Source organism: Pimephales promelas, chromosome 6 (genome assembly GCF_988280905.1).
Source record: "Pimephales promelas chromosome 6, fPimPro1.hap1.1, whole genome shotgun sequence".
NCBI lineage: Eukaryota > Metazoa > Chordata > Actinopteri > Cypriniformes > Leuciscidae > Pimephales > Pimephales promelas.
In genome coordinates this window covers 652,775-678,994 of record NC_142774.1, presented here as the reverse complement: position 1 = coordinate 678,994, position 26,220 = coordinate 652,775, and the positions used below count along the sequence as shown (strand labels likewise).

The 26,220-nt window shown below is 43.2% G+C and overlaps 3 protein-coding genes across 5 annotated transcripts in view; 1 reads left to right on the top strand and 2 right to left on the bottom strand.

The window, feature by feature from the left end:
- Positions 1-2,869, top strand: part of soul5l (heme-binding protein soul5, like) — a 56,141-nt gene extending 53,272 nt beyond the window's left edge. Inside the window, exons 4-8 of the mRNA XM_039655513.2 lie at positions 350-470; positions 564-703; positions 2,053-2,216; positions 2,565-2,659; positions 2,738-2,869. Coding sequence (XP_039511447.2) covers positions 350-470; positions 564-703; positions 2,053-2,216; positions 2,565-2,655 — 516 coding nt within the window. The 3' untranslated portion in view covers positions 2,656-2,659; positions 2,738-2,869. The remainder of the gene's footprint in view (positions 1-349; positions 471-563; positions 704-2,052; positions 2,217-2,564; positions 2,660-2,737) is intronic.
- An 85-nt stretch (positions 2,870-2,954) lies between these two features.
- LOC120466850 (keratin, type I cytoskeletal 19) lies at positions 2,955-9,997 on the bottom strand. The gene is made up of 8 exons (XM_039655506.2): positions 9,146-9,997; positions 8,732-8,814; positions 7,142-7,298; positions 6,299-6,460; positions 6,105-6,230; positions 5,707-5,956; positions 3,932-4,323; positions 2,955-3,081 (listed from the first exon to the last, which is right to left on the bottom strand). Exons 1-8 carry the CDS (start codon positions 9,650-9,652, stop codon positions 3,076-3,078), a joined length of 1,683 nt encoding a protein of 560 aa, XP_039511440.2. The 5' UTR covers positions 9,653-9,997; the 3' UTR covers positions 2,955-3,075.
- A 2,631-nt stretch (positions 9,998-12,628) lies between these two features.
- On the bottom strand, positions 12,629-26,041 carry LOC120466848 (calmodulin-regulated spectrin-associated protein 3). 3 transcript variants are annotated; one of them, XM_089131890.1, is made up of 20 exons: positions 25,591-26,041; positions 23,601-23,842; positions 22,812-22,952; positions 22,132-22,209; positions 22,027-22,059; positions 21,655-21,702; positions 20,705-20,843; positions 20,488-20,627; positions 19,105-19,198; positions 18,981-19,026; positions 18,836-18,894; positions 18,330-18,360; positions 16,565-18,174; positions 16,254-16,492; positions 16,054-16,172; positions 15,679-15,977; positions 15,446-15,497; positions 15,246-15,355; positions 14,697-14,815; positions 12,629-14,629 (listed from the first exon to the last, which is right to left on the bottom strand). In XM_089131890.1, the coding sequence occupies exons 1-20, from the start codon at positions 25,754-25,756 to the stop codon at positions 14,303-14,305; spliced, it is 4,092 nt and encodes a 1,363-aa protein (XP_088988016.1). In that variant the 5' UTR covers positions 25,757-26,041; the 3' UTR covers positions 12,629-14,302. The 3 variants fall into 3 exon arrangements, with proteins under 3 accessions (XP_088988016.1, XP_039511430.2, XP_039511431.2); XM_039655496.2 differs by having other exon boundaries at positions 16,254-18,174; XM_039655497.2 differs by lacking the exon at positions 21,655-21,702 and having other exon boundaries at positions 16,254-18,174.
- Between the last annotated feature and the right edge of the window lie 179 nt (positions 26,042-26,220).

Below are 26,220 nucleotides of genomic sequence, written 5' to 3'. Positions count from 1 at the left end.
AAACGACAGTGGTACCCCTTACGTTTTTTTTTTCGGGCGAAAAATTAAGTTTCTCTAATCTTCCCAAAACTCTGGATTCTGATAGAGGGCCATGAGACTTAGACCTGAGTGCAAAAATGGAGGCTCCAGCCCCTTCCAGAACTGAGATATCGAAACTCAAAAATTCGTTTCAACTCAAAAAAGTTCAAAAAGCTCAAAAACTCCCAAGATATCCCAAACAAGATAACTTCCAAGAAATGGAAAAAAAATATTATCAAAATGAAATAAAAGGGTTAGAAAGATGAAGGCTAAAGGTACTTTGGTTAAATCTGAATCTGATAAGTATGTGTGTGTGTGTGTGTGTGTGTAGGTGCGGCGCTACTCGTCCTCGCGCTGGATCTCCACGGACGCGGAGGCGTATTTCCTCGGCGTTGGAGCCGCCATGGCCTTCAGACGCCTCTATCATTACATCTCTGGAGCCAATAAAGAGGGTCTGTGAGAACGTTCATATCATAAACGTGCTGTCAGGTGAAGCGACTGACACAGCTCTGTGTGTGTGTGTGTGTGTGTGTGTGTGTGTGTAGGTGTGACGTTTGAGATGACGGCTCCGGTGCTTGTTGAAGTTCCTGAGGAAGTGAAGATGTGGGAACCGGCGATCTACACGCTCAGCTTCCTGTTGCCGTCAGCCTATCAGGAGCGTCCGCCCACTCCCACCAATGAGAAGGTGACGTCCAGAGGCTCCACCCATGAAGCGACATGGAAAATAACACTGAAATATTTATTACAATAATACATTTAGTTAAATGCTGCAGATGTATGTGTGGTGTTTAGCACAGCATTAAAACTCATGTGAACAAACTAGTTAACTCTTTCCCCGCCATTGAAGGATTTTCTGTGTTTACACTGTTATACGGTAGGGGGCGCTAGTACACTTCTCCTGAAAGAGTACTGACTCTCCTGATCAGAAGCAGAAACATGCATCTGCTTACATATGAGATCGCTTATGTAAAATAACGTGGTCATCTAAATTAAACGGCATATAAATCAAAACTGCCTAACGTTAGAGAATAAAATGACGAGCTACAGGACGGAGAAGCATTAGGGCTGTTGATCGACTGGATCTCTCCAGATGTAGTCTTTGACGAAATATCCAACCCAGACAGCAAACTGACATTGAATCAACGTGGAAACGATGTCTCTCGTGACATCGAAACAACGTTGATTTTGCTCATCGAATTAACGCTGAACCAACGTCAGACGCGGCATTCTTCAAAGCTAAATGAAAATCGAAAATTGGTTTGCTTTCATAACGTTGAAACAACGTTGATTTCAAGTTGATTTTCCGTTAGTTTTGAAAGAATGACGCGTCTGACGTTGGTTCAACGTTAATTCGATGAGCAAAACAATGTCGAATCAACGTTGTTTCCACGTTGATTCAATGTCAGTTTGCTATCTGGGATGAAAGTGTCACTAGTTATCTCATTTCTCAAAGAATTTTCTGTGTTATTTCTATATTCAAATGTCGATACAATGCAGAATATTTAGTCTGGCTCTTGTTTTAAATTATTTTGTCTCGTTATTACGCATCTTGTTGTCATCTACAAGCAGAATGTGGCGGTTGGTCAGGGTTGTATTTGTCCCGCCCCTTCTCCACTGTGATTGGACGGCTGGGTAAAAAGTGAGAGACACTATCAGCCACTTTATATTATAAACTATTTCAATTTAGCAGTTTTTTTCATAAAGCACATCTTTAATGTTCAACGCGAGCTCAAAAGTGCATGTGTCACAAACGTCATTGGTTCTCACGCTTCCGAAACTGAATCGTACGGATCACTTTTATGTCTTTCAATAAACGGACAGAAATGATGAGCGAACATTAAAAATATCTTTATTTGTTTCTAAACATGAATGAAAGTCTTATGAGTTTAGATGACCTTAAAGACTACATTTAACTTTAGTTAGATTATTTTTAATCCTAAAGTTTCCAACAAAGAAGCAGCATGTCATGTGATGTCAGTGTGTGTGGTGTCATTGTGTGTGATGTCAGTGTGTGTGTGTGTGGTGTTTTCTCAGCTGTATTTCACGGAGATGCCCGACATGGACGTGTACGTGAGGAGTTACGGCGGCTGGATGCTGTCGATCACGTCACGACTCCACACACACCTGCTGAGCCGAGCGTTGACCAGAGCCCACGCGCACTTCAACCACACACACCACTACGCCGTGGGCTACGACAGGTCTCAACACACACACACTTGACAGGTCTATGGGCTATTTCCAACAATTTTCCACCCTGGTGGACAATAAAGATATTATTATTATTATGACAGGTTCACAAACACACACACACTTTATTTGTTCCTGGTTTTGTTCTGTACTATTATTCCAAGGAAATACAGTATTTGCTCAACTTTTCAGTTCATCTCTACAGCACTTTATACGACACAGACTGATTCTTAGCAGCTTCACAGATTTGGAAAATAACCTAATCAATGATGCAAACCTTATTTATTTATTACAATTGTTGTGTGTGTGTGTGTGTGTGTGTGTGTGTGTGTGTGTGTGTGTGTGTGTGTGTGTGTCAGTCCTCTGAAGCTGTTGAACAGGCATAATGAGGTGTGGTACGTGGCTGAAGGAGAGCCGGTCTGCGGATCGAACTCGACTCACACACACTGAACGGGTAACACAAACTTCCTGAGACACATCTGACTGGAGTTTCACTCGATATGAACTGAATCCGCTTTCTTTACTCTCACAGGAGGCAGATGAACCTCGCAGGACAACAGACGTCCTCAAACGCTCTATTTCAGTGCAATAACCTGCTTCAGCTCGATAATGTGTGCTTTAGTGTTTGTGCTCATCGACGGCTAATAAACCGAATAACGGCGGACATCTTTGTATTTGTATTGTATGACTATTGAAAGTGTGAACCAAATCAAACAGTTTTTATGAATGTGATCACAGAAACACTGAGTGGTTTAAGGGGTTTGAGTTTATTGATGCTGGACAGAGTTACGCAGCATTAAACACACATCGGGTTTGGATTGGTTGAGCGGCGACGACATCACTCAGACCACGATGACCCTCCGGTGGACTTTAAATCTGCAAAACCACACAGATGGACTGGATTAAAGATCTCATCAGTGACATCACACACAATTCTTTCTCTTTTATGGCATCTGTACAACCGTAGACGCTTCATTCTCAACATACTAAAGATTTGTGTTGGAAATGTCTAAGTAATGCATTAATTTACACACGACTTGGAAAAAAAGTAATCTGATTACATTACAGAAAATATTAAAGGTGCAGACTGTAAGAATGACTAGTGGTTGAAATAGGTACTGCAGTCCAATTCAAAATATCTGAGATGGTGGTTTCTCCCGCCTCCACGGACTCGACAGCGCTCACACGGGTCGCCAGTTTGAGCACGTGCAACGGGAACGAGCGCAATGGACAATGAAAACGGGCAAATTGGCAACGTGCGGTATCACAGACCAAACAAAAACAAAGATTCCAGCCTGGAAACACACATTTCACAGTAAAATTATAAAGGCTGTAGAAGTGTTTTTCAGAGAAACGGGGCGGTTTTTTGCATATTGCGGAAACATGCTATGGTATTTTTATGTTTTAGTAGTTAAACACAGCATCTTTAAACAAACTAAATATTGAAACATTTTATTTTACCTGGTGGCCAAATGTAAAAATAAAAAGCTCATTCAAAACATCATCGAAACTATAACAGTATCAAAGATGGTATAACAACACTGGCCTGTAGTAACTGCAGAATTCTTTATACTTGACATTTACTGACATGAAAAACTACTTTAATTAGTGTCAGTCAGACACATGTAGTTACATCAGCGTTGTGAATATTGTAGGAGACGCACGGAAGAGTATGATTTCATTCAGTTTATAAGACATTTTCAGGCTCTGATATAAACAATCATACCTCAGCTGCTGTAGCTCCGCCCACTGAAGCCACTACATCCGCTGTAGCTCCGCCCACTGAAGCCACTACATCGGCTGTAGCTCCTCCCACTGAAGCTACTACGTCAGCTGTAGCTCCGCCCACTGAAGCCACTACATCGGCTGTAGCTCCGCCCACTGACAGCTCTGTATCGGCTATAGCTCCGCCCACTGACAGCTCTGTATCGGCTATAGCTCCGCCCACTGACAGCTCTGTATAGGCTATAGCTCCGTCCACTGACAGCTCTGTATAGGCTATAGCTCCGCCCACTGACAGCTCTGTATCGGCTATAGCTCCGCCCACTGACAGCTCTGTATCAGCTATAGCTCCGCCCACTGTCATCTCGCTCGACCAGCTGACAGCGATTCCACTCGCTGCACATCAAACCAATGACAGTAGTGATTAACACGAGCCAAGACTTTTTAAAAGGATGTAATGAATTACATTTTCATATCATGATAATTGCAAAAGCTTAAAAACTTTGAACATTTAAATGCAATGAAACAATACACAAAGTAAACAACTTTTTCAAACAGATTGAAGTACAAATGAACACGAGTCTTTAATTTGGTGTTATTTGATAAACATCATAGCGAAAACTAAAAACGTCATTACTTTTCGAACGTTCCACCGCCTGTTTTGTTTACATGGATGATTGAAAAAAACGTTCTAAAAATCTCAACAATTTAGGAAAAAAAATACCTAGAATTATTCACAGTATTTTCAAGTGCCCATCATAATTTCGATTTTTTAAATCAAGCATATCGACTTCCGCATGCTTATCACATTAATAATAAGCGTAATGCTTATCGCATTACGACTTTAGTCATAATTTTGACGTACTTAAAATTATGCGTGTCAGTTTCGACTTTTTATGTCAGTTATTACGTTTTAACTCAGAAATTTTACACGTTTTTTTGTCAATTTCAACTCATAGTTTTAATTTATATTGCAACTTTTCATCTCATAATTATGATTTAGTAATTTAGATAATTAATAATTAAGTTCTTTGTCAATTTCAGCTTGTCGTAATTTCGTCTTTTGTGTCGTAATTATAATTATATAACAAAAATAAAACATTATGACATACTGAGTCATAATTGTGAAATGAAATGTTAGAATTTTGACAAAAAAGTTAAATACGGTGTCATATTTTTTTGTCAATTTCGACTTTTGTCATTTTTTAGAGTTATGTCATAATTATGACTTTAAGTCGTTTAACTTTTTTGTCATAATTACAACATTTAATGACCTAGTATGTTATGATTTAGTATGCAATTTCGATATCATAATTAACCAGTCATTTAAAGTTTTTTGTCATAATTATAACATTTCATCTCATAATTAAAATTATTTTTACTTTTTGTCATAATTATGACTTTTTAGTATTTTTTATTTGTCAATTCCAACATTTCCTTTCAAGTCATAACTATGACAAAGTCAAAATTATTTTATACTAAGTCATTTTTGCTTTTTGTCAACATTTCATTTCATAATTATGACTTTTAGTTATTTAAGTTTGTCATAATTCTAAGTTGTCAATTTCAACTTTTGTCATAATTTTTCGACTTGTCATAATTATGACATTTTTGTCATTAAAGTTTGTTGTCATAAATCCAACATTTCGTCTCATAATTTAGATATTTTTTGTTGTCAATTTCGACTTATGTCATAATTATGACTTTTTAAGTTTGTTCTCCTGATTCCAACATTTGATCTGATGATGATGAATCTGAGTGTTGTGCAGCACTCCTCACCCGCAGGAACAGATGCGCCGAGGCCGGTGAACTCTCCGGCGCCCTCTAGCAGGGCTTTATAGGTGCTGATCTCGCGCTCCAGCTGCACTTTGGTGCTCAGCAGCAGCTGATAGTCGCGGCTCTGCTGCATCGCACTCTCGCGCACGGACGACAGCTCCCCCTCCAGGCCGCCGGCCAGCTGACTGAGCGAGAAGATCTGCGCCTGATACTGCGCCTGCAGCTCCACCAGACGCTGCTCCACACTCGCCTTCTGCAGACGCACACAACAACAGAAGGCCATCCTTCACACACAGCACTTCACAATAAAGATGTTTTATGACATCATTTTAAACTTAGCACAGGGAGATGATCAGATTGGCCGCTGGGTCTGGTTTGTGTGTGTGTGTGTGTGTGTGTACCTCCATCAGTGAGGACTCCAGCTGTGTCTGCAGGATCAGGGTTTGTTTGCGTTTGACTGTGACCTCTGAACTTCCGCTGATGGTCGTCTCAGTGATCAGCGTCGCCTCCTCCTGCTTCTTCTCCACCTGCACCACAGCATCAGCATCAGTAAAACACACCGAGCTCTCACGTGTGTGTGTGTGTGTGTGTGTACCTGTCTGGTGTACCAGCTCTCCAGCTCTCTGCGGTTCTTCTCGATGAGCATCTCGTACTCTGAGCGGATCTCGGCCAGCACTCGCGAAAGATCCGTGCTCTCGACCTGCTTCACGTCCACCGTCACCGTGCCGACCATCTGACCTCGCAGTGACATCATCTCCTGAACCACAGGGCAAAGGTCATCAGCACTTTACTTCACTTGAGCTGACTTCAGCTGGACTGAGACGCTATTCTCTATTTTCCTGTTCTCTCTGTAAAGCTGCTCTGAAACAAGCGCCTAAAGCGCTGTATAAATAAAGGAGACTTGACAACAGTTCTTTAAAGATGCCTGGAATTGAGTTTAGTTCATGTTTCAGTTCGTCTACATGCTAGTGCACTTCTAACCCTAACAAGTAAGCTAAATGTTACAATTCTAAATTTTAAAAACAAATGTTCTTTTCTGCTAAAACAGAATCCTGTTGTACTTGTAAACACATTTTTGTCCTAACTACAACCTGCCAATGATTTAAATATATACAATTACATTACAATAAAAACTAATATTTATTTCAAATATATAATATAATATCAGTATATTTATTATAAATGATGTATAGTATACATATATATGTATAAATTAACCCTATAAAATAAAAAAAATCTTGTGTAAAAATAAATTATATATATAGTAAGGTAATAGAAATTATTATGCTAATTTATAATACAGTATATAACAATACAGTAGTATAACCTATTATAATAAATAATATAATTTATTTGAGTAATTTATTGTATTCATTAAACAATTCCTCTTATCAGTGCGAAGACACCCAAAGAACTGCGCTTGCGTGTGTTTGCTCACCTCGTGCTGGAGTTTTCTGAGAGCGGCGCACTCCTCCGTCAGGCCCGTGATCTCCTGCAGCAACGCACTGTTGGTGGAGTCGTACTCTTTCTTCAGCGTCTTCAGACCTGCGATGTCTCCCTCCACAGACTGACGCATGGACAGCTCCGTCTCGAACCTGCGCTCACGGGCAAAGGATCATAAACATCAGCTTACAAGAGCTTACGGCAAACAGAATGTTATCCTGCGTTGGTGTGGACACTAATATAGTTATTGTTATAGTTATTGCTATAGTTATCGTGAATTGGTTTGAACACTAATATAGTTATCGTTATAGTTATCGCTATAGTTATAGTGAATTGGTGTGGACACTAATATAGTTATAGTTATTTATAGTTATCGTGAATTGGTGTGGACACTAATATAGTTATAGTTATTGCTATAGTTATCGTGAATTGGTGTGGACACTAATATAGTTATCGCTATAGTTATCGTGAATTGGTTTGGACACTAATATAGTTATAGTTATAGTTATTGCTATAGTTATAGTGAATTGGTGTGGACACTAATATAGTTATCGTTATAGTTATCGCTATAGTTATCGTGAATTGGTTTGGACACTAATATAGTTATCGTTATAGTTATCGCTATAGTTATCGTGAATTGGTGTGGACACTAATATAGTTATAGTTATTGCTATAGTTATCGTGAATTGGTGTGGACACTAATATAGTTATCGTTGTTATCGTGAATTGGTTTAGACACTAATATAGTTATCGTTATAGTTATTGCTATAGTTATCGTGAATTGGTGTGGACACTAATATAATTATCGTGAATTGGTATGGACACTAATATAGTTATAGTTATCGCTATAGTTATCGTGAATTGGTATGGACACGAATATAGTTATAGTTATCGTGAATTGGTGTGGACACTAATATAGTTATTGTTACAGTTATCGCTATAGTTATCGTAAATTGGTATGGACACTAATATAGTTATCGCTATAGTTATCGTGAATTGGTATGGACACGAATATAGTTAAAGTTATCACTATAGTTATCGTGAATTGGTGTTGGCACTAATATAGTTATAGTTATCGCTATAGTTATCGTGAATTGGTTTGGACAGTAATATAGTTATCGTTACAGTGATCTCTATAGTCATCGTGAATTGGTGTGGACACTAATATAGTTACAGTTATCGCTATAGTTATTGTAAATTGGTGTGGACACTAATATAGTCATCGTTATAGTTCTCGTTATCGTACATTGGTGTGGACACTAATTTAGTTATCGCTATAGTTCTTGTTATAGTTATCGTGAATTGGTTTGGACACTAATATAGTTATCGCTATAGTTATCGTGAATTGGTTTGGACACTAATATAGTTATCGTTATAGTTATAGTTATAGTTATCGTGCATTAGTGTGGACACTAATATAGTTATCGTGAATTGGTGTAGACACTAATATAGTTATCGTTCTTGTTCTCGGTGTGAATAGATCTTTGTTATGTGCTTTACAGTGACTGAAATCGACTTTAAATGCGACTCATCCAGTCAGAAACTAAACTGAGCAGCTGATGCTGCATTACCAGCTCAAACTCACTTCATTCTGAAATCATCGGCGGCCAGTTTAGCGTTGTCCACGGCTAAAGCGATGCGCGTGTGCTCCTGAAGGAGAACCAGAAACTGGAGGAGAAAACAAGAAATCCAGAAGAAATTATCACACACTTAGCACCTTGTTTTAATACTATTTTATCACTATTTGCTATTGTGGCAACACTTTACAAAAAGGCTCATTAGTTAACATTAGTAAATGTATTAACTAACATGAAATAACAATGAGCACTGTTACAATATTTATCAATCTTTATTAATGTTAGTTAATTAAAATCCCGGTGTTCATTGTAAGTGTTACCGCTATTGTTATGCTGCATATTTCTATGTATTGTCATTACTTGTTTTGTAAAGCTATAATTCATTGGTAATATAGCATGTAAGCCTAAAAAAAGAGACACACCTTCTCCCGCAGTGGTTTGATCTGCATCTCGTAGGGCTCCAGGTTGACGCTGCTCTGGACTCGGTTGACGGTGAACGCGCGGAGCTTCTCGTTGAGCTCCAGGTTCGTGGTCTCCAGGCGCTTCACCTTCTCCAGGTACGTCGCAAGACGATCGTTCAGAGCCTGCAGCTGCTGTTTGTCATTGATAACGTTGGACACGGCTTCTGAGAAAGAGCCCGAGGCGGCCCTGAAACTGGCCCCAGCGTGACCTCCAGTTACGGCTGAGAGAGAGCCTCCAACCGTCCTCAAACCCCCCGAGAGAGAACCTCCACCCACCCCAAATCCTGACCCAGACCCAAAACCAGACCCAAACCCTGAACCGGCACCGGACCCGTAGCCCGATCCAGAGCCGGATCCAAACCCTAACCCAGCCGACTGGCTTCTGAAGCTGGAGAAACTAACCGGAGCCATTGAGCGGCTAGTGGAGAGAGACCTCCCTGAGAAGTGCTGAGCTCTGCTGAAGGACATGTCGACGGTGAACAGACACAAGACGGTGATGATCCAGATGATACACCTATGATGGGAGAGGTGTGTTTAGTACAGGACGGTGTGAAGCCCATGGTTTATAGCTGGTCTTCATGTGCGCCACTCCCTCAATGACAGCGGCCCCCTGGGGACAGAACGGTTCTCAGAAATAATGACATGCAAATGTTAAAAGAGTTCTTTGATGACATGAGAAAAGTGAAGAAACATCTCTGAGGAAGAGCTCAAGAATGCGCAGTTAGTATGGGTGTAACAATATGTTGTGTACAATATACATTTATCACAATACAAAATGTATCGTGCATAGTGACAATATTTATTGTGTATAGTTCACTCGAAATGTTTTCAGAGTTTAAGTGCCAGTACTATATTAAAATACTATATAATGTTAAATAGAATATATAATAACGCAATGGAGGAATATTTGTGGTTCCCGATAATGCCAAATGTCTTATGGTACTGTTACAGTGTACAGTCCACTGCAGGTCAGTCAATAGAACCCAAGAGCAGCTTTATTTCCCAAACATGATCAAACATAAAACAAAGACTTGGCTTGGATTTTTTCATGGCTTGAAAATCATGGACTTACCAAACAGTGGTTACAGGTAACAATACTTGACACATGGCAAACATGAGGGCTTAAATACACACAAGACTAATGACTGAACAAGACACACCTGTGCACAATGAAATAATGAACTATTAATAACATGACACATTAGACAAGGGAAGCACTAGACATGATGGCAAGGAAATCACATGACAAGACAGTGACCAGAAACATGAAACAATCAACCAAAACTAGAAATTACAGATCCCCAAGTCTATAGGGGGCTCCTGACGCTCAACAAAAATCAAAACTAGACATAGCAAGAAAGCAGGGGGCCATGGCGGATTGGCCTCTGCAGCCCCGCCCAAGGAGCTTGGCTAGGCCAGTACGGGTGGTACGGGTATATGGCACCCAACCAAAATGTTCTTGTGCTAAAAGCGGGGTCACGGGCTGGAGCTCCCTCTGGTCACTGATCAGGGTCAGGAGTGGATGCATGCTTGGCCCACACACACACAAGGTAGCCGTGGCCACAATTGTCAACGCTGCGTCGTCTGTAACTGACTCAGGCGTGGCGGCCCTTTTGCCAAAGGGCTCTGGAACGGCGGCAATATTGGCACAGGGCTCTGGACGAGACTCTGGGGAACGACGGCCATCTTGGGACGAGACTCTGGAATGGTGGCCTTCTTGGGAGGAGACTCTGGGGAATGACGGCCATCTTGGGATGAGACACTGAAATGGCGGCCATCTTGGGACGAGACTCTGGAATGGTGGCCTTCTTGGGAGGAGACTCTGGGGAATGACGGCCATCTTGGGATGAGACACTGAAATGGCGGCCATCTTGGGATGAGACTCTGGAATGGTGGCCTTCTTGGGACAAGACTATGGGTAATGACGGCCATCTTGGCATGAGACTCTGAAATGGTGGCCATCTTGGGACGAGACTCTGGAATGGTGGCCATCTTGGGACGAGACTCTGGAATGGTGGCCATCTTGGAACGAGATTCTGGGGAACGACGGCCATCTTGGCATGAGACTCTGAAATGGTGGCCATCTTGGGACGAGACTATGGAATGGTGGCCATCTTGTGATGAGACTCTGAAATGGTGGCCATCTTGGAACAAGACTCTGGGGAACGACGGCCATCTTGGCATGAGACTCTGAAATGGTGGCCATCTTGGGACGAGACTCTGGAATGGTGGCCATCTTGGGACGAGACTCTGGAATGGTGGCCTTCTTGGGAGGAGACTCTGGGGAATGACGGCCATCTTGGGATGAGACACTGAAATGGCGGCCATCTTGGGATGAGACTCTGGAATGGTGGCCTTCTTGGGACAAGACTATGGGTAATGACGGCCATCTTGGCATGAGACTCTGAAATGGTGGCCATCTTGGGACGAGACTCTGGAATGGTGGCCATCTTGGGACGAGACTCTGGAATGGTGGCCATCTTGGAACGAGACTCTGGGGAACGACGGCCATCTTGGCATGAGACTCTGAAATGGTGGCCATCTTGTGACGAGACTCTGAAATGGTGGCCATCTTGGAACAAGACTCTGGGGAACGACGGCCATCTTGGCATGAGACTCTGAAATGGTGGCCATCTTGGGACGAGACTCTGAAATGGTGGCCATCTTGGGACGAGACTCTGGAATGGTGGACATCTTGGGACGAGACTCTGGAATGGTGGACATCTTGGCGTGACGTGAAGTGGCTCACGTTTAGAGGATACTTTGGGATTGTGGGGCTCCTCAGTAAATAACAAGCCGATCAACAAAAGGGCAAAGTCAATATATTCCTCAAGAGTCACTGGGACGTTGCTATCCGGCATTAGATAGTTACCATTTTGGAAAATGCCCTTTAGAGCAGTGAACTTAAAATCTGACCTGAGAGCAAAGTCCTCAAAACTCCAGTCACCTCAGGCCAATTGATAGAACCCACGGGCAGCTTTATTTCCCAAACATGATCAAACATAAAACAAAGACTTGGCCTAAAACATGGACTTACCAAACAGCAAAGATGATACACGACAGATAGTGTCCCACGTCACTCTCACAAACCCTCGAGCGCTAATGCTGGAGGTTCTTCTGTTTTTCATGATCTGCTCATTAAACAGGCAAATGATCATCGCTCTGAGGATTAAACAAATCTGTGTGAACGCTCAGAGTGTGTGAACCGCGTCTGTCAGGATTCCCATCAGCACTGGGTACAAAGTGGACTAAAAGGGTGAGAAAACACCTTTTTCAAAGATCAAATTACATCAAACATAAAAAACGGACCAATAACAGGAGGCCTACTGCACCACAGCATTGTGGGAATCTAGTCAAGAAAACAAGATAGTTCAGATTCAAACATTATATCTGTGGCGTTCAGGAATCATTCCTTTGCTGTCAGTCACTTACAAAACAGTGGAGTTGAATTGTTAGAAATTATTTTATTGATCTACATGTTCATCACCACATAAAATCATCAGAATCATCATCAAAGAGCAGGAAAACACAGTTAAACATGATGTCAAAACTCAGAAAACCTTCCAACAGCCTTTCTCTCTCACACACACAAACACACACACCGACGCTGTATGATTATGATGGAGGTTTAATGGCTTTTTAATACTGATCCAGGATCAGGTTCTCAGGACTGTGACCCACTGATCCACATTCAGCTCTGAGACTCTGTTCAACAGAGTCAGACATCAGATCACATGATGCCTCAGTCTTTGGACAGGAGAGTGATTGACTCCACACACGAGGAGAGACTGATGCAATAATATAAAAGAGAACAAGTGTTCGCAGCAGGAGATCTCTAAAATCATCCAGCCAGTCGGAGAAGAGATAAAACCCTCAGCAGCGACTCTCACTAAAACTACACTAGTCTGAGATTCAAAAGTCTGTATATAAGAGCATAGAAATCAGAGAGAAATGCTTCAAAAGCTCAGTTGGTGTGACCGTCAAGAGATATCTGGACCGAACCGAACGTTCACATGCAAGCAGGAGCGCGAAAACCTTCATGCAGAGTCAGAAAAACATGTTTCGGTGATCACAGAGACTCGTGTTCAGTGCTGGTAAGGTGTTTATTTCGAGGAATGGCACTTATAGTGGGTCTATCGGAGGGGTTTAAGGATCGTTCACATCAACAATTAAGTTTCAAACAATCATGAGAATAACGATGCCCACACCTTGACGATAATGGCACAGAGGAAATGTATCACTTTCAGAGTGAATGTTTACAGCTGATGAACGATAAAACATTGACAGCCAATCAGAATCCATCCTGCTTTAAAGCATTTTAAAGAGACAGACCAAAAAACTGCAACGTGCTTATAATAAACAGAACGATATCGTCTATTAGTGTGGACGCTAATATAGTTGTCATTAGAATTATCATTATAGTTAATGTCCATTTAAGTATATGCTTATAATCAGTGTTGGGAGTAACTCGAGTAACTTGAGTTACGCAATCAGATTACTTTTTCAAGTAACTAGTAAAGTAACGCATTATTTTTAAAGTCCCATTTATTGACTGACAGGTCTTGTTCCCATGTTGAGACAAATCGTAGTGCAGAGGCGTTGTGTGTAAACATGGTGGTTATTGTAGTTCTAGTATCTCACTTGCACACAAAAAAATTCCATATTCCTCAAAATGAATACAATCATTGAAATGCAGAATCAGAATACTATGCAAACCTCCAATAACTAAATATGTTAAATAAAACATAACTGTTTATACATTTAATCTCACTTTATTGACCAATGTACTTGCTTCTGACCTTTGACGATTCCGTTAAACCATAAGCAAAAATGACTATAGATTTTTTTGTTCTCCAGAATAACAGCTGAAAGTTTTGTCATAACATTTTTGTTATAAAAAAAACAAGCCCAGCCGAGGTGGGAAAAAAAGTAACGCAAAAGTAACTTAACGTAACAAAAACGTAACTTAACATTACTTTTCTAAAAGTAACTAAGTAACGCAATTAGTTACTTTTTAAGGACCTAACGCAATGTTGTAATGCATTGCTTCTCAAAGTAACTTTCCCCAACATTGCTTATAATGTTATATTTATTGTTCCTGGTGCGAACAGGTCTTTATTACAGTGGGAGTGGTTTATTTTGATGGATGGGCGTGGCTACTTTTTTGGGCGTGCCGTGTTTCTTAGTGTGCCAGAGATGGGCGGGGATAGTGAAAGCGTCGACGCTCATACTCAATGTACGAGACGGAAGAGTATTGAACTGTTTCCTGTCAGAGCTGTATTTATAAATGGCTTCCACGGCCGACGAGGATATGACACGCGGGCCGACGCCACATAGTCGTTGCAGCTCCTCCGATTGGCCGTCGAGGGTGTAGATGGCGCGGAACTGACAGTTGGAATCACGCATGAGAATCAGAAAGTGGCTGGCGGAGCTCTTCTCCATCTCCTAGGGAGAAAACGGACAGTCAGAATGTGAAAGTCACGATTGCGGAGAAAGATGAACAGCGACGCACCTCTATAATCTTGTTTTTCTGGGATTCGTTGACCTTGCCAGCGAGGCAGCAGCGTGAGAGCGCGTTGTGAACGATGAACTTGTTGGATTTAAAACTGGGTTCCTTGAATAATTTAGGACCTGAAAAGAAGATAAAACTGACTGTGAATGAAAACCACAAGGTCAGACTACAGCCGTAAAATAAGGTCAGACTACAGCCATCAAATAAGGTACTGATTAAAGCCATCAAATTAGGTCAAATCACTTTGTCTTCATACTTAAACCTGTTCTACACAGTGCAGTTAAACCATTATGATTTAAAATGATTATAAATTGGCTTGTCAAAGTCAGCATACTTAAAAAACATTATTAGACAGCATCTAGACTACATTCAGTTTGCTCTGACTGTGTTCTACATCTTTCAATTGACCAGACTTTTATTCCCATTATTAATCTAAAATCTTACACAGTTCAAACTAGCCTTGACTGGTTCTTGTCAAGTGTGACTTCACAAACCTCCATTAGTTGTAATTATTTTCAAATGCGGAAGCTGATCCTAAAAACAACAAACCTGTGTATTCTGGGAGTGAGGCTGGAGAGGAGGCTTGTTCCCAGTCTTTCTCTCCATTCGGATTGGCCTGTTTCCCTGATGATATCACTTTTGAGGGTGACTCTGAACGACTGAGTTGTTGGATGAAGGAGAAAGTGTTTAAGTACAGACGGAGATGTTTGGAAGGCAGAAGAGCATGGCTAAGCATCAGTGTACCGTACCTTGCTGGTTTTTCAGCTGGTAGAGATCCGCCATTTTTCTGGTTAGCTACAACTAAAAGAAAACAACTGTTTTTTAGGGCATACTAATGAAATCTTTAAAGCAGCACTCTCAAACACTACTCCTATCTGAACAGTTTGAGAGTCCTGCCCCAAACTCCATTGATTGGTTGAGTTGCAGTTTCGCTCATACAGGCAAATGTGATTGGTGACATACTTGTGATGTTAATGGTTACCTGTTTTGTTCTTCCCTGGCGAGCGTGCGTGAGTAACCTCATGGTTGTTGTGTGGTTTTTGTGTGAGCTGTTTTTTCCCACTGTGCTTAGCTGGTTTCTGTTTGAGAACCTTCCCTAGATCAGACATTATCTTCAGCTGGTGGCGCCTTTCATACTCTGCCCGTGTGAATGCTCCCCAACGCAGGGGTGTTCCTGGGGGCGTGGCCTTTGAAGGAGGGGGCGGGGTGTATGAGGTGGGCAGTGACTGTGAAAGCGGTGGAGTTTGAGAGGGTTGCAGGTCATCCACAGAAACCTGTTGACTGTAAGAGGAAGCAGAGGTAAGTAAGTCCCGAATGCAGGTCCCGAATGAGAGGTTTGATACTTGGGTGTTCTCACCTGTTCTCAGGATCTTGCCCGTATCTTGTCCGTTTCTTGATCTCTTGCGCTCGTCTTTGCTGCCGCTCAAATAGCAGAGCCCTTTTCAGGGCCATCTCCTCTTCCGAGAGACCCTCCTCCTGAACGCCCACAAATACACATGTTACAAACACCTCAGGCACGTACCATTAACCAAACAACATGCAGACATTCACACACACCTTGAAGAACACATCGAGTCCCAGCCTGCTCTCATTCTCCGTCTGGTCACTCATGGAATCCGATGAGAATATTTCTGCACCCTGTTCCAGATCTGTGTCGTCTCCCACGGTCGCCGCACCCTCTGTCTCGTCTTTCACCAGGGCGCTGCTCAGGAACATGTCGCTTTCAAACGAGCACTCTGACGGGGCTCCCGAACTGCTCCCCCCGCCTAAGAGTTCAGCTGGGAGCGCTGACGGAGGTCCAGCCTCAAGCTCCAGGGCTCCCGAACTGCTCCCCCCGCCTAAGAGTTCAGCAGGGAGCACGGACGGAGGTCCAGCCTCAAGCTCCAGGGTGAAGATCGGGGTGTGATGCTCGCTGGAGCCTGATTCTGATGTGCTCTCTTGAGGCAGAGTAGATTGCAGCGGAGAGTCCTGAGGTGTGCGTGGACCTCCGAATCGCAGTGAGGAGCAAGTCTGCACCTGACACTGACTCGGAGAGACTCGCCGCAGATGGGGAAGCGTGTCCACGTTCCGCGGGGGTGTTAGGACACGTGTGAGAGGCTGGAAGCCGAGTTCTGTGGGGCGGGAGGGACGTTGACGTTTGGGGCTCTTAGGAGTAGCTCCATGGGATCTGCGTGGAGCAGATGATGCTGAGCTTTTAGGGGATCTTGGCGTGTCCGAAGGTTGTGCAGAACGTGAAGGAGATCTAGAGGGTGAGATGATACGGGTGGAGTCTCTAGAAAGATGGGGGGATTTGGGACCCGCTGGGATGACCCAGGCCTTACTGGAGGCAGTTGTCTTATTTGAAGAGGTGTTTTTCGGAGAACTCAGAGGTTTCTTTCCCATGAGCCTTTGCTGCTGTTCTGTAAGGAGCTGCATGTCCCTTTGTAAGGTCTGTAGGGTGGAGCTTAGCTTAGCTACTGCCTCATTATATTCCTCTAAAGGAGGCTCTTTCTCCACCTCTTTTTTTGTATCAACAGAGAAGGTCACCTGCTTCTCCAGTTTAGGCGGGGATACTACATCGCTGGTGTTCTTCTTCTGTTCCCCATCCTTTTCAGTCTTATTCTCCTCCAGTTTACTCTTCTCCTCTTCCTTCTCTTTGTCCTCCTCTCGTTGAAGCTGTTGCTCCATTTGTGTCAGTCGTTCATCCAGGGTAAGGGACTGTCCGTCGTCTCCCACTTCTTCCCCTTGTTTCTTCTGGAGGTGAAGGAAAGCAGTTTTGCCCAGCCTCTGCCTGTGCTTGGTAAAGATGGCCTCAATCCGCCTCTTTTGTGCTTCAATTGCTTTGCGTTTCTCCTCTAGACGTGCTCCCAGTTCCTGCGCTTCCACTGCCCCAACAGGGCTCATCTCTGCGGGGCTGCACAACGACACTACCTCCTGGGACCTGGAGTTACTTGGGGATTCTGGCATCATCTTCCTGCGTTCAGCAAAGTTTGTCATGCGACCACTCTTGGGTCCGTTGGCTGGACTGGAGGAGGTTTTGGGGGAGTTTTCAGGTGTGTCACACTCTAAACCTACATTGTGTTCTTGTGAACCTACAGGTTGCCGTTTTTGGTTCCCGCTGCTATTAATCCATCCTCCCATTGGTCGATGCATCATCCCAGTCCGGCATGGGGCAGAGCTGCTCAGTCTGGCTCCACCCTCCTCAGGCGAGTGGAGGTAAAAGCCAGACGGCGCCCCCTCTGGCCGCATACGAGGCTCGTTGTGTACCGGCCGGCCAGTATGAATGATTTGTAAACCTTCTTCTATGGTAGGCAACTCTCCTAGAGGAGCTTGACCAATGAGCTTACTCAGATCCTCAGGGGGCGTGTAAGAGCCAGGGTCGGTTACCCTAGTCAGGCTGTCCGTGCTGACGGAACGGTAGAGAGGGTTCCCCATTACAACATCAACATCACTGTCCAGTGGGAATGGGATGCTGAAGGATACGGCCGAGAGGGGGCGGCTGAGACAGAGAAAGTGAAAATTACTCAAGATTCATAGTGCTTGATGAAGGTAAAGTTATATAAATTGAATTAATGAATGAATTATTAAGAGTAGAATTTGTATAATAAAAAAAGTAGATGAGATGTACTTTCTGGAACTGAAGGAGGGACATACCTAATTTGCTTTTTGCTCCAGCCCCGTACTTCTATAAAACAACAAATGTAAAATTAATAATTTAGTTCACAAAGGGCATAATTTAAAATATCAAACCACAAATCCAACAAGTCAAGTCACCTTCCTTTATATAGTATAGATTGTTTCAAAGCAGCTTTACGGTGATAATAGTAAACAAAAGTAACAGAGATTGTTTTGGCTTTGCAGCAGCTCTAGAATAAAGTTATTGTCCAGCTAATGTTAGTTTTTGATTGATTCACTTCCGTTGTAAAGATTATTAGTTATTAACTCAGGGGCCGCTTACACGACACCGTTTTAACCGAAAACAGAAAACCTTTAATGCGTTCTGGCCGTTCATTTGCAAAAGAAAATAGCCTGTAGTCTACTCTAAACCCAAACTGAGATTACAAACTCCACATTTCAAATATTCCCTTAAAACAAGACAATGCCACACACAGCAAGATCTACAAGTACCACAAATCTCACAGGTTGCAGAAAGCTCTTACCGGACACCGAGGGGGATTGAGGCAGGAGCGACTGCTTCAGAAGGAAAGAAGGGGAGCCACTACAAGAAAAACGTCAGATCCCATGATGCAGTTCAACATAAAGAGTCTGCTAACATAATGTGAGTGTTTTGATAGGAGCGCTTACCTGTTGCCACTGATCGGACTCGTGCAGTCAACCAGATCAGATGCATCTGTAACACAAGACAGAACTCCTGTAGGATCTGTGTGTTTTTGTGTCCGCTCGTATGTTTATGTATGTTTATTTCTACCTGTTAGGTCCAGTGTGTGTGTGGGTTTGACGAAATCTGGTTTATCCACTTCGAAGGCGGCGAACAGCTCAGAAAGGAAGCACATGATGTTCACCTTTGGGGTCAAAGAGAAAATTCTTACATATTGTTTTTTTTTTAACCATTTTTGCAAATTATAAAACGGTTAATTCTAATCCTTGATTGTGATTGGTCAATAGCTGTGTTTTATTCACAAAAGAAAACACGACTACGACCACTTCACCCAACGGTTCTAGTATATATCACTACACAACCACTCTTAGCTTCTCTACTGACTGACTCACTCATAAAGATCGGCGATCTGATGCCGAAACAATGTATGTAACATCTGTTGCTGTTTACGGCGGGAAAAAAAGGCTTTTAGTGATTTTACTTCATGAGGGTTACATATTTCAGCTTTAATATTTGTATTGTGTGGTAATAAGTAACGACTGACTCCTCTTCTGTGACTTATTCCCCATACAGCACGGCCTTGAGTACCTTTAATAATTGTCCATGAACAAGCACAATTTTTGCCATATTGCACCTGTAAAGTAGGCGGAGCATATCTCACCTGTAAAGTGGATAGGGCATGTTACACCTGTAAAGTAGGCGGACCATATATTTTACCTGTAAAGTGGGTGGGGCATGTTACACCTGTAAAGTAGGTGGAGCTTATTTCACCTTTAAAGTGGGAGGGGCATGTTACATCTGTAAAGTGGGTGGGGCATGTTAGACCTGTAAAGTAGGCGGGGCATATCTCACGTGTAAAGTGGGTGGGGCATGTTAGACCTGTAAAGTAGGCGGGGCATATCTCACGTGTAAAGTGGGTGGGGCATGTTACACCTGTAAAGTAGGCGGAGCATATTTCACCTGTAAAGTGAGTGGGGCATGTTACACCTGTAAAGTAGGCGGAGCTTATTTCACCTTTAAAGTGGGCGGGGCATGTTACACCTGTAAAGTGGGTGGGGCATGTTACACCTGTAAAGTAGGCGGAGCATATTTCACCTGTAAAGTGGGTGGGGCATGTTACACCTGTAAAGTAGGCGGAGCTTATTTCACCTTTAAAGTGGGCGGGGCATGTTACACCTGTACAGTGGGTGGGGCATGTTAGACCTGTAAAGTAGGTGGGGCATATCTCACGTGTAAAGTGGGTGGGGCATGTTACACCTGTAAAGTAGGCGGAGCATATTTCACCTGTAAAGTGGGTGGGGCATGTTACACCTGTAAAGTAGGCAGAGCATATTTCACCTTTAAAGTGGGCGGGGCAAGTTACACCTGTAAAGTGGGTGGGGCATGTTACACCTGTAAAGTAGGCGGGGCATATCTCACGTGTAAAGTGGGCGGGGCATGTTACACCTATAAAGTAGGCGGGGCGTATCTCACCTGTAAAGTGGGCGGGGCATACAGTAAATCCTCCACCTGTAGGGGGCAGCAGCTCTTCAGGTGACTTTCACAAAATTGTCTGATCAGCTGGAGATTGTACATACTGTCTGCCGTGGACATGGTGTCCTTCAAACACACATCTACAGAGAGAAGCAGAGAGAAGTGAGTTACATTTCTAAAAATCTGCAGAGTTTCCTTTAGGGTTTCTGTGTTTTACCCTCCAGAGGCAGAATCTGAGGGCAGTAGAAGTGAAGCGCAGCAGCGATGGCGCATCCGTTGGACAGATCCTTCACTCCCGACACCACCACGAACACCGGAGTCTCTTTAGACTGAACCTTATCTTTCCTGTAACGGATCTGAGATGATACACAGAGAGCAGGAAAACGGCTCAGAAGTGCTCAAAAGATAAAAGACAGACCATTTAAGACTGTTAAAGAAAGCAGGGAGGGAAACAGCAACACAAACATACAGAATCAGATTCACTTTTATTCTGACTCAGTGATTCAACAACACTATCACTGAATGTGCATCAGAACTCATCAGTCCTTCAGTGACTCAGATCATCGAGTGAATGTCAGCGTGCAGAGTCGCTCTCAGAGAGCTGTTCACACACACACACACACACACACACACTGAAGCAAAGCCACCATGAGGCAGCTAGTGTGTACAACAGAAACAAGAACACATATAATCTCATGTAACATGTCTAGGTCACATTAATGATGTTGTACATTAAGGTGGTTTGAATTTCAACATTTTTCCCCACAAATCCTTGTTACTGTAAATGCAAGACATCTTATTGTCATAATGTATTTCTACAGCACTTTAAATGGATTCAAAGAAGCTTCACAGTAATAAAGACATGAGTAATACAATGGGAAATGTTGACAGGTTTCATGAGATTCACCCACACACACACACACACACACAGGAAGAACGACACACTGATGTGAGTGTGTATATATATGTGTGTGTGTTGAAGCGCATCCAGAGTCCAGCAGTGGGAAAAATAACTGGAAGAAAAACTCAATTATGTGCAAAAGCAAAGAGCGAAACTACAAAAAGCACGTGTTTCCTGCAGAGATCTGAGACAGGACAGTGATGACATCATGCAGAGTGTGTGTGTGTGTGTGTGTGATGGAGACAGGAGGCGGGCGGATACGTTACCACAGGAGGTTTATTCCCCGACTCCTTCAAACAAAATGCGATGGCATGCTGGGAGCGTTATGGCAGAGAGAGCACACGGGTCAATGCCCAGGGGTCGTCGCTACGGCAACCAGAGTCACACACAGTCACATGACAAACAGAAGTAAAAAGGGGGCGGGGACAAAGCTGGATCCCCACCCCCTGATTCCTATTGGCTGGATCTTTATGAGCACACATGTCAATCAACTGAGTTCTGAACGCTACTGTACACATCAGTCAGTCAGAGCAAGGCACTACTGTGGGGTTCGTCATCGTCAGCACACACACACACACACACACACACACACACTGATGTAATATCCATGATGAGACTGACAGAGCTGTAATACTCACTGGAACCAGTTTCCAGTACCAGCGCTGTGGACACTGCAGAGAGAGAGACGAGCATCAGTAACAGACTGAGTGTGTGTGTGTGTGTGTGTGTGTGTGTTCACTCACAGCAGGCTGCAGGTCAGTACAGGTGTTTGGTTTCGGATTCTCTTCAACATCAGCGTTTTCACGCAGCTTCTGATTGACCTGCACAAGAAATCAAGCAGTTTACAGACGCTGCGACGCCATTGGTCCACTGGCTACTCCGGTTATCCAATCACAGCTGACGCTGAGCCAAAGTCACATGCGTTTGTTTGGTAAATTTGTTTCCATCGTAGTTTATGCACATCTTTTATCAGATTAAAAAATGTCCACCTTAATAAAAGGATTTTTAAGCAATATTTTTAATTTATGCGCATCTTGGCATTTCCGTCCGGCATATTTCTATCCCAAAAGTCACATAAAAACAGGTGGATGGAAACACAGCTATTGTCTGGTGTTTTATTTGTGTCGTTTCCCTGTAATGCGTCCAGTTTAAGTTTCTTTATAAGTTTTTGTCAAGTTTTATCTTTCTGATCTGTAAAATTAATTTTTCAGATCCTATTAGCCACGTTCACACTGTAATTGAATCCGGTTTCACTCCACTTCTGACTCTGTGGTGTGTTTGTTTCTCAGTGAACGTTCTGCAATGCATTTTACAGGTAAACAAAAACGTTTTGTCAAGCCTTAATCTTTTCAGATCCTATTAGCCGCGTTCACACTGCAGTTGAATCCGGTTTCACTCCACTTGTGTTTGTGGCTTTAGGAACCTTGTTGATCCAGAAGAGCAGAGCGTTCTCCCAGCTCTTGTCGGCCCCGAACTGATCCGTGTCCTTCGACATCTTGACCCGACCCACTGTTTCCATGGCGCTCAGTGACATCAGCGCATCAATCACGGCCAGATGGGCCCCCTGCAACCAATCAGAGAACAGACACACATCCGTCAGCAAATCGAATCACACGCTCGCAGTGAGTCAGTGTGTCGTTCCCTCACCATGTCCAACAACAACCTGTTTAGATTTATGTTTAGATTTCTGGCTTTGATTTTCTTACCGTTTTAGAGTGAAAGAGTTTTTGAAAATATATGTTTCATATAAAAATTTTAAATAGTATTTGTGCACATTTTTTTTTAATAACAATAAACGTAAAATTCTGTCATTTTTTAACGTTCACTTTGTAAAACTTTTTTTCACTTCAGCAATAATCTGCCAAGCGTCATCTTTAAAAATAGATCAAACTTAAGTCTGTCGCTTTAAAGCATTCAAGATATACGACAGTTTAAGATGGATATTTAATTTTCAGGTCTATGCTCAAAAAGTAAATAAACGGATTATAAACACAGCATAAATATAATTTAGTACCATAAAATCTTCTAATAAAACAAAATATGAAATAAAAAACATTATCGGACTAAAATATAGTACATTCATTTCATTTCAAAGAAAAACAATTCTGTCTTTTCTGCCCGACACGTGAAGAGCCCCAGAGGGTAAAGCAGACACAATTAGTGAATGAACGAGTGAGTGATTTCGGACACAGCTAGTGTGTGTTTCACTCACCATGTCGATGGGTGTGTGACTCAGCTGCGCGGCAGTGACCGGCTCCTGCCGATGTGTGTGTAGCGGGATCAGGCCGTAGCGGTCGAGCAGCTGCAGGAGAGAGTCGTGGCCTGTAGGGGGCGCTGTGACACCGGCCAGAGCGGATGAGGAGAACACACTGCAGTACAGATCCGCGGACAGCAGGAGGCGCTCTACAGCAGGACACACTCCTCCGGCCGGATCGAGCCCAGTGGGAGCACTCTCTACACACACACACACACACTCGGGCACTTAAGAGGGCAGCCAGAAACATGGAGCGCAACTTGAAGGAAACTAAACTAGAGGTATTTCGCATTTCATGGAAGGAGAGCTCGACTGCTTACAGTGCTAGATCTGCTTATTTATCAACCCTATTAGAAGAAAACAAACACAAACATTAATAAGAAAAGAGGCTTCTACTTCTGACATTTCCAAGCAGCACAGGCACAGCAGTAACGACTTTATGACCTTCTTCACTTATAAGATTGATAATATCAGGGAGAAACTGAAACTCTGCAACCGTCCACACTCCATTCATTCATTCATTGCTAAAAAACCGCAACTTGATTGTACAGAATTAGTCAATTACAGGCCAATCTCGAATCTGCCTTTTCTGTCAAAGATACTAAATAAATGTGACTTGACTTTACACACACACACACACACACTGACCCACATCCTGAGTCTGAGGACACACACTCACACATCATGACCTCATGACTAGATGACTGTAATGCTCTACTGGGTGGTTGTCCCGCACGCTTCATAAACTGGTCCAAAACACAGCCGCTCCAGTTCTCACCAGAACCAGGAAGTATGACCATATTAGCCCGGTTCTGTCAACCCTGCACTGGCCCATTAGACTCCGCGGTCCTGGAGTGTCTGTAGAGACAACTTGAGAGTTTTCTGTAGAGCGGTGTCGTGATCGTTGTGACGGAAGTGAATCAATCAAAACTAACTTCATCTGGACAGTAACTTTATTCTAGATCAGCTGTAAACACTCTGTGACTGTAATCTCCTGTGGAGTAATCTATGTTGTTAAAAGCACTGTAGAAATGAAGAAGACTTGACTTGACATGTACGCACACACACACACACACACTCAGGGCTTATAGTGTTCAGCACAGTGATAGGCTGCAGTGTAACCAATAACCCACATGTATTTTGTTCGTATTCTTTCAAAATAAAATTATTGTATTTGTACATTTTTTAACAGAATATGGTGTTTTAATTTTGATCCATTTCAACTGAAGTATTTTTATTCTAAAATATTTTCATATATTTATATTATATGTGTGTTCAGTGGTCTACACTAACAGCTTCACTCCCCCTGACCCACATCCGAGTGTCTTCAGTCAGGCGTTAGTCTCAGGGTTTCTGGACAGAGCTCTGGTCATTACCCCTGTGTTCATCATGCCGGAGGACGGACTGAAGGATTTTACAAAGACAATGCGACTCAAAACTGAATGCTGCGATTGACCAGTTTGGAGTATTTCCGAGTGGCGTATAATAATAATAATAATAATACATATGCTGTGTTTGTGTTAACACACATTAAAGACATTCTTTAACAATAAATGCATTACAGAAAATGGACAGGCGAAACGCACCGGGCCGCTTCAGACAATGACGCTCTGAAACTCCTGCTACGAGCGCGCGTGCACGTGCAAAACAAAGACATTTCCATGTGTCAGTGTGTGTGTGTGTTGATATTTGGGGTTCGTGGCGATTGTGTCATAGGTGTGTTAGAGCTGCTGCTTCATCACAGTTTTAGTGTCAACCGCTGAATCACGCGTAAAGCCGCGGTGACGCCCTCATCACACACACACACACACACACACACACACACAGGCCCTCTGCCGCTGTTAAACCAGCTGTGGGAGCGCGCGCGGATGCTGATGCTGCTGATGCTGTGGACACACACACACACAGACACACACACACACACACACACACACACACTGATGTTTACCTCCAGGGCCGCGGCTCAGGATCCAGCTCACACTGGCCCGGGTCTTGGCTCGGGTGGGGTCGTACCGGTCCAGTGGGCAGAGGTCCGGAACCGGCGCGCTCTTCTTCACCGCGGACGCGTCCATCATGCGCGACGCGGCGCGAGGACGCGTTACCGGAGACGACATCAAATGACGAGCGAAAACGCGAGTCTTACAGTGTCATTCTTCCGTCTAATGTCCGTGTCACCGAGAGAACCGCATCCCGGAGCCGCCCATCATCCCCGTGCGCCGCGCGCGTCAGGTGTCCTGCTGCAGCTGTCAATCAAACCCGCCGCGGCCAATCACACGCGAGAGGGCGGGGCTACAGAAGAACCAAGAGAGAGAGAAAGAAGGAATGAAAGAAAGAAAGATGATTCGCAATGTTTCTAAGACTCAGTTTTCTTATCGTGATTCAAACTCAGACATTCTTCGAACTGTAATTTGTAATATTACAAGAAAATGAAACCAACCATTCTCAACGTCACACAGACAATAAAAACAGCGTTTTATACATCATAAGAAAGCGAAATATGAACCCTTTCGTAGAGTCTCAGTCGACAACCATTTAACAGGCATTTTCTTGCGTATGAAAGAAAGAAAGAAAGAAAGAA

What these genes read in the sequence shown, in the direction of transcription:
- LOC120466848 (XM_039655496.2), bottom strand. Translation starts at nt 25,756, where the DNA reads ATGTCGTCTCCGGTAACGCGTCCTCGCGCCGCGTCGCGCATGATGGAC. An exon ending in GTACTGACCTGCAGCCTGCT is followed by an intron (nt 22,060 to 22,131) that starts GTGAGTGAACAC and finishes CTCTCTCTGCAG; the next exon opens with TGTCCACAGCGCTGGTACTG. An exon ending in CCAGCTGAAAAACCAGCAAG is followed by an intron (nt 15,356 to 15,445) that starts GTACGGTACACT and finishes CCAACAACTCAG; the next exon opens with TCGTTCAGAGTCACCCTCAA.
- LOC120466850 (XM_039655506.2), bottom strand. Translation starts at nt 9,652, where the DNA reads ATGTCCTTCAGCAGAGCTCAGCACTTCTCAGGGAGGTCTCTCTCCACT. An exon ending in TCAGAAAACTCCAGCACGAG is followed by an intron (nt 6,461 to 7,141) that starts GTGAGCAAACAC and finishes CCTGTGGTTCAG; the next exon opens with GAGATGATGTCACTGCGAGG. An exon ending in TGGAGTCCTCACTGATGGAG is followed by an intron (nt 5,957 to 6,104) that starts GTACACACACAC and finishes GTGCGTCTGCAG; the next exon opens with AAGGCGAGTGTGGAGCAGCG.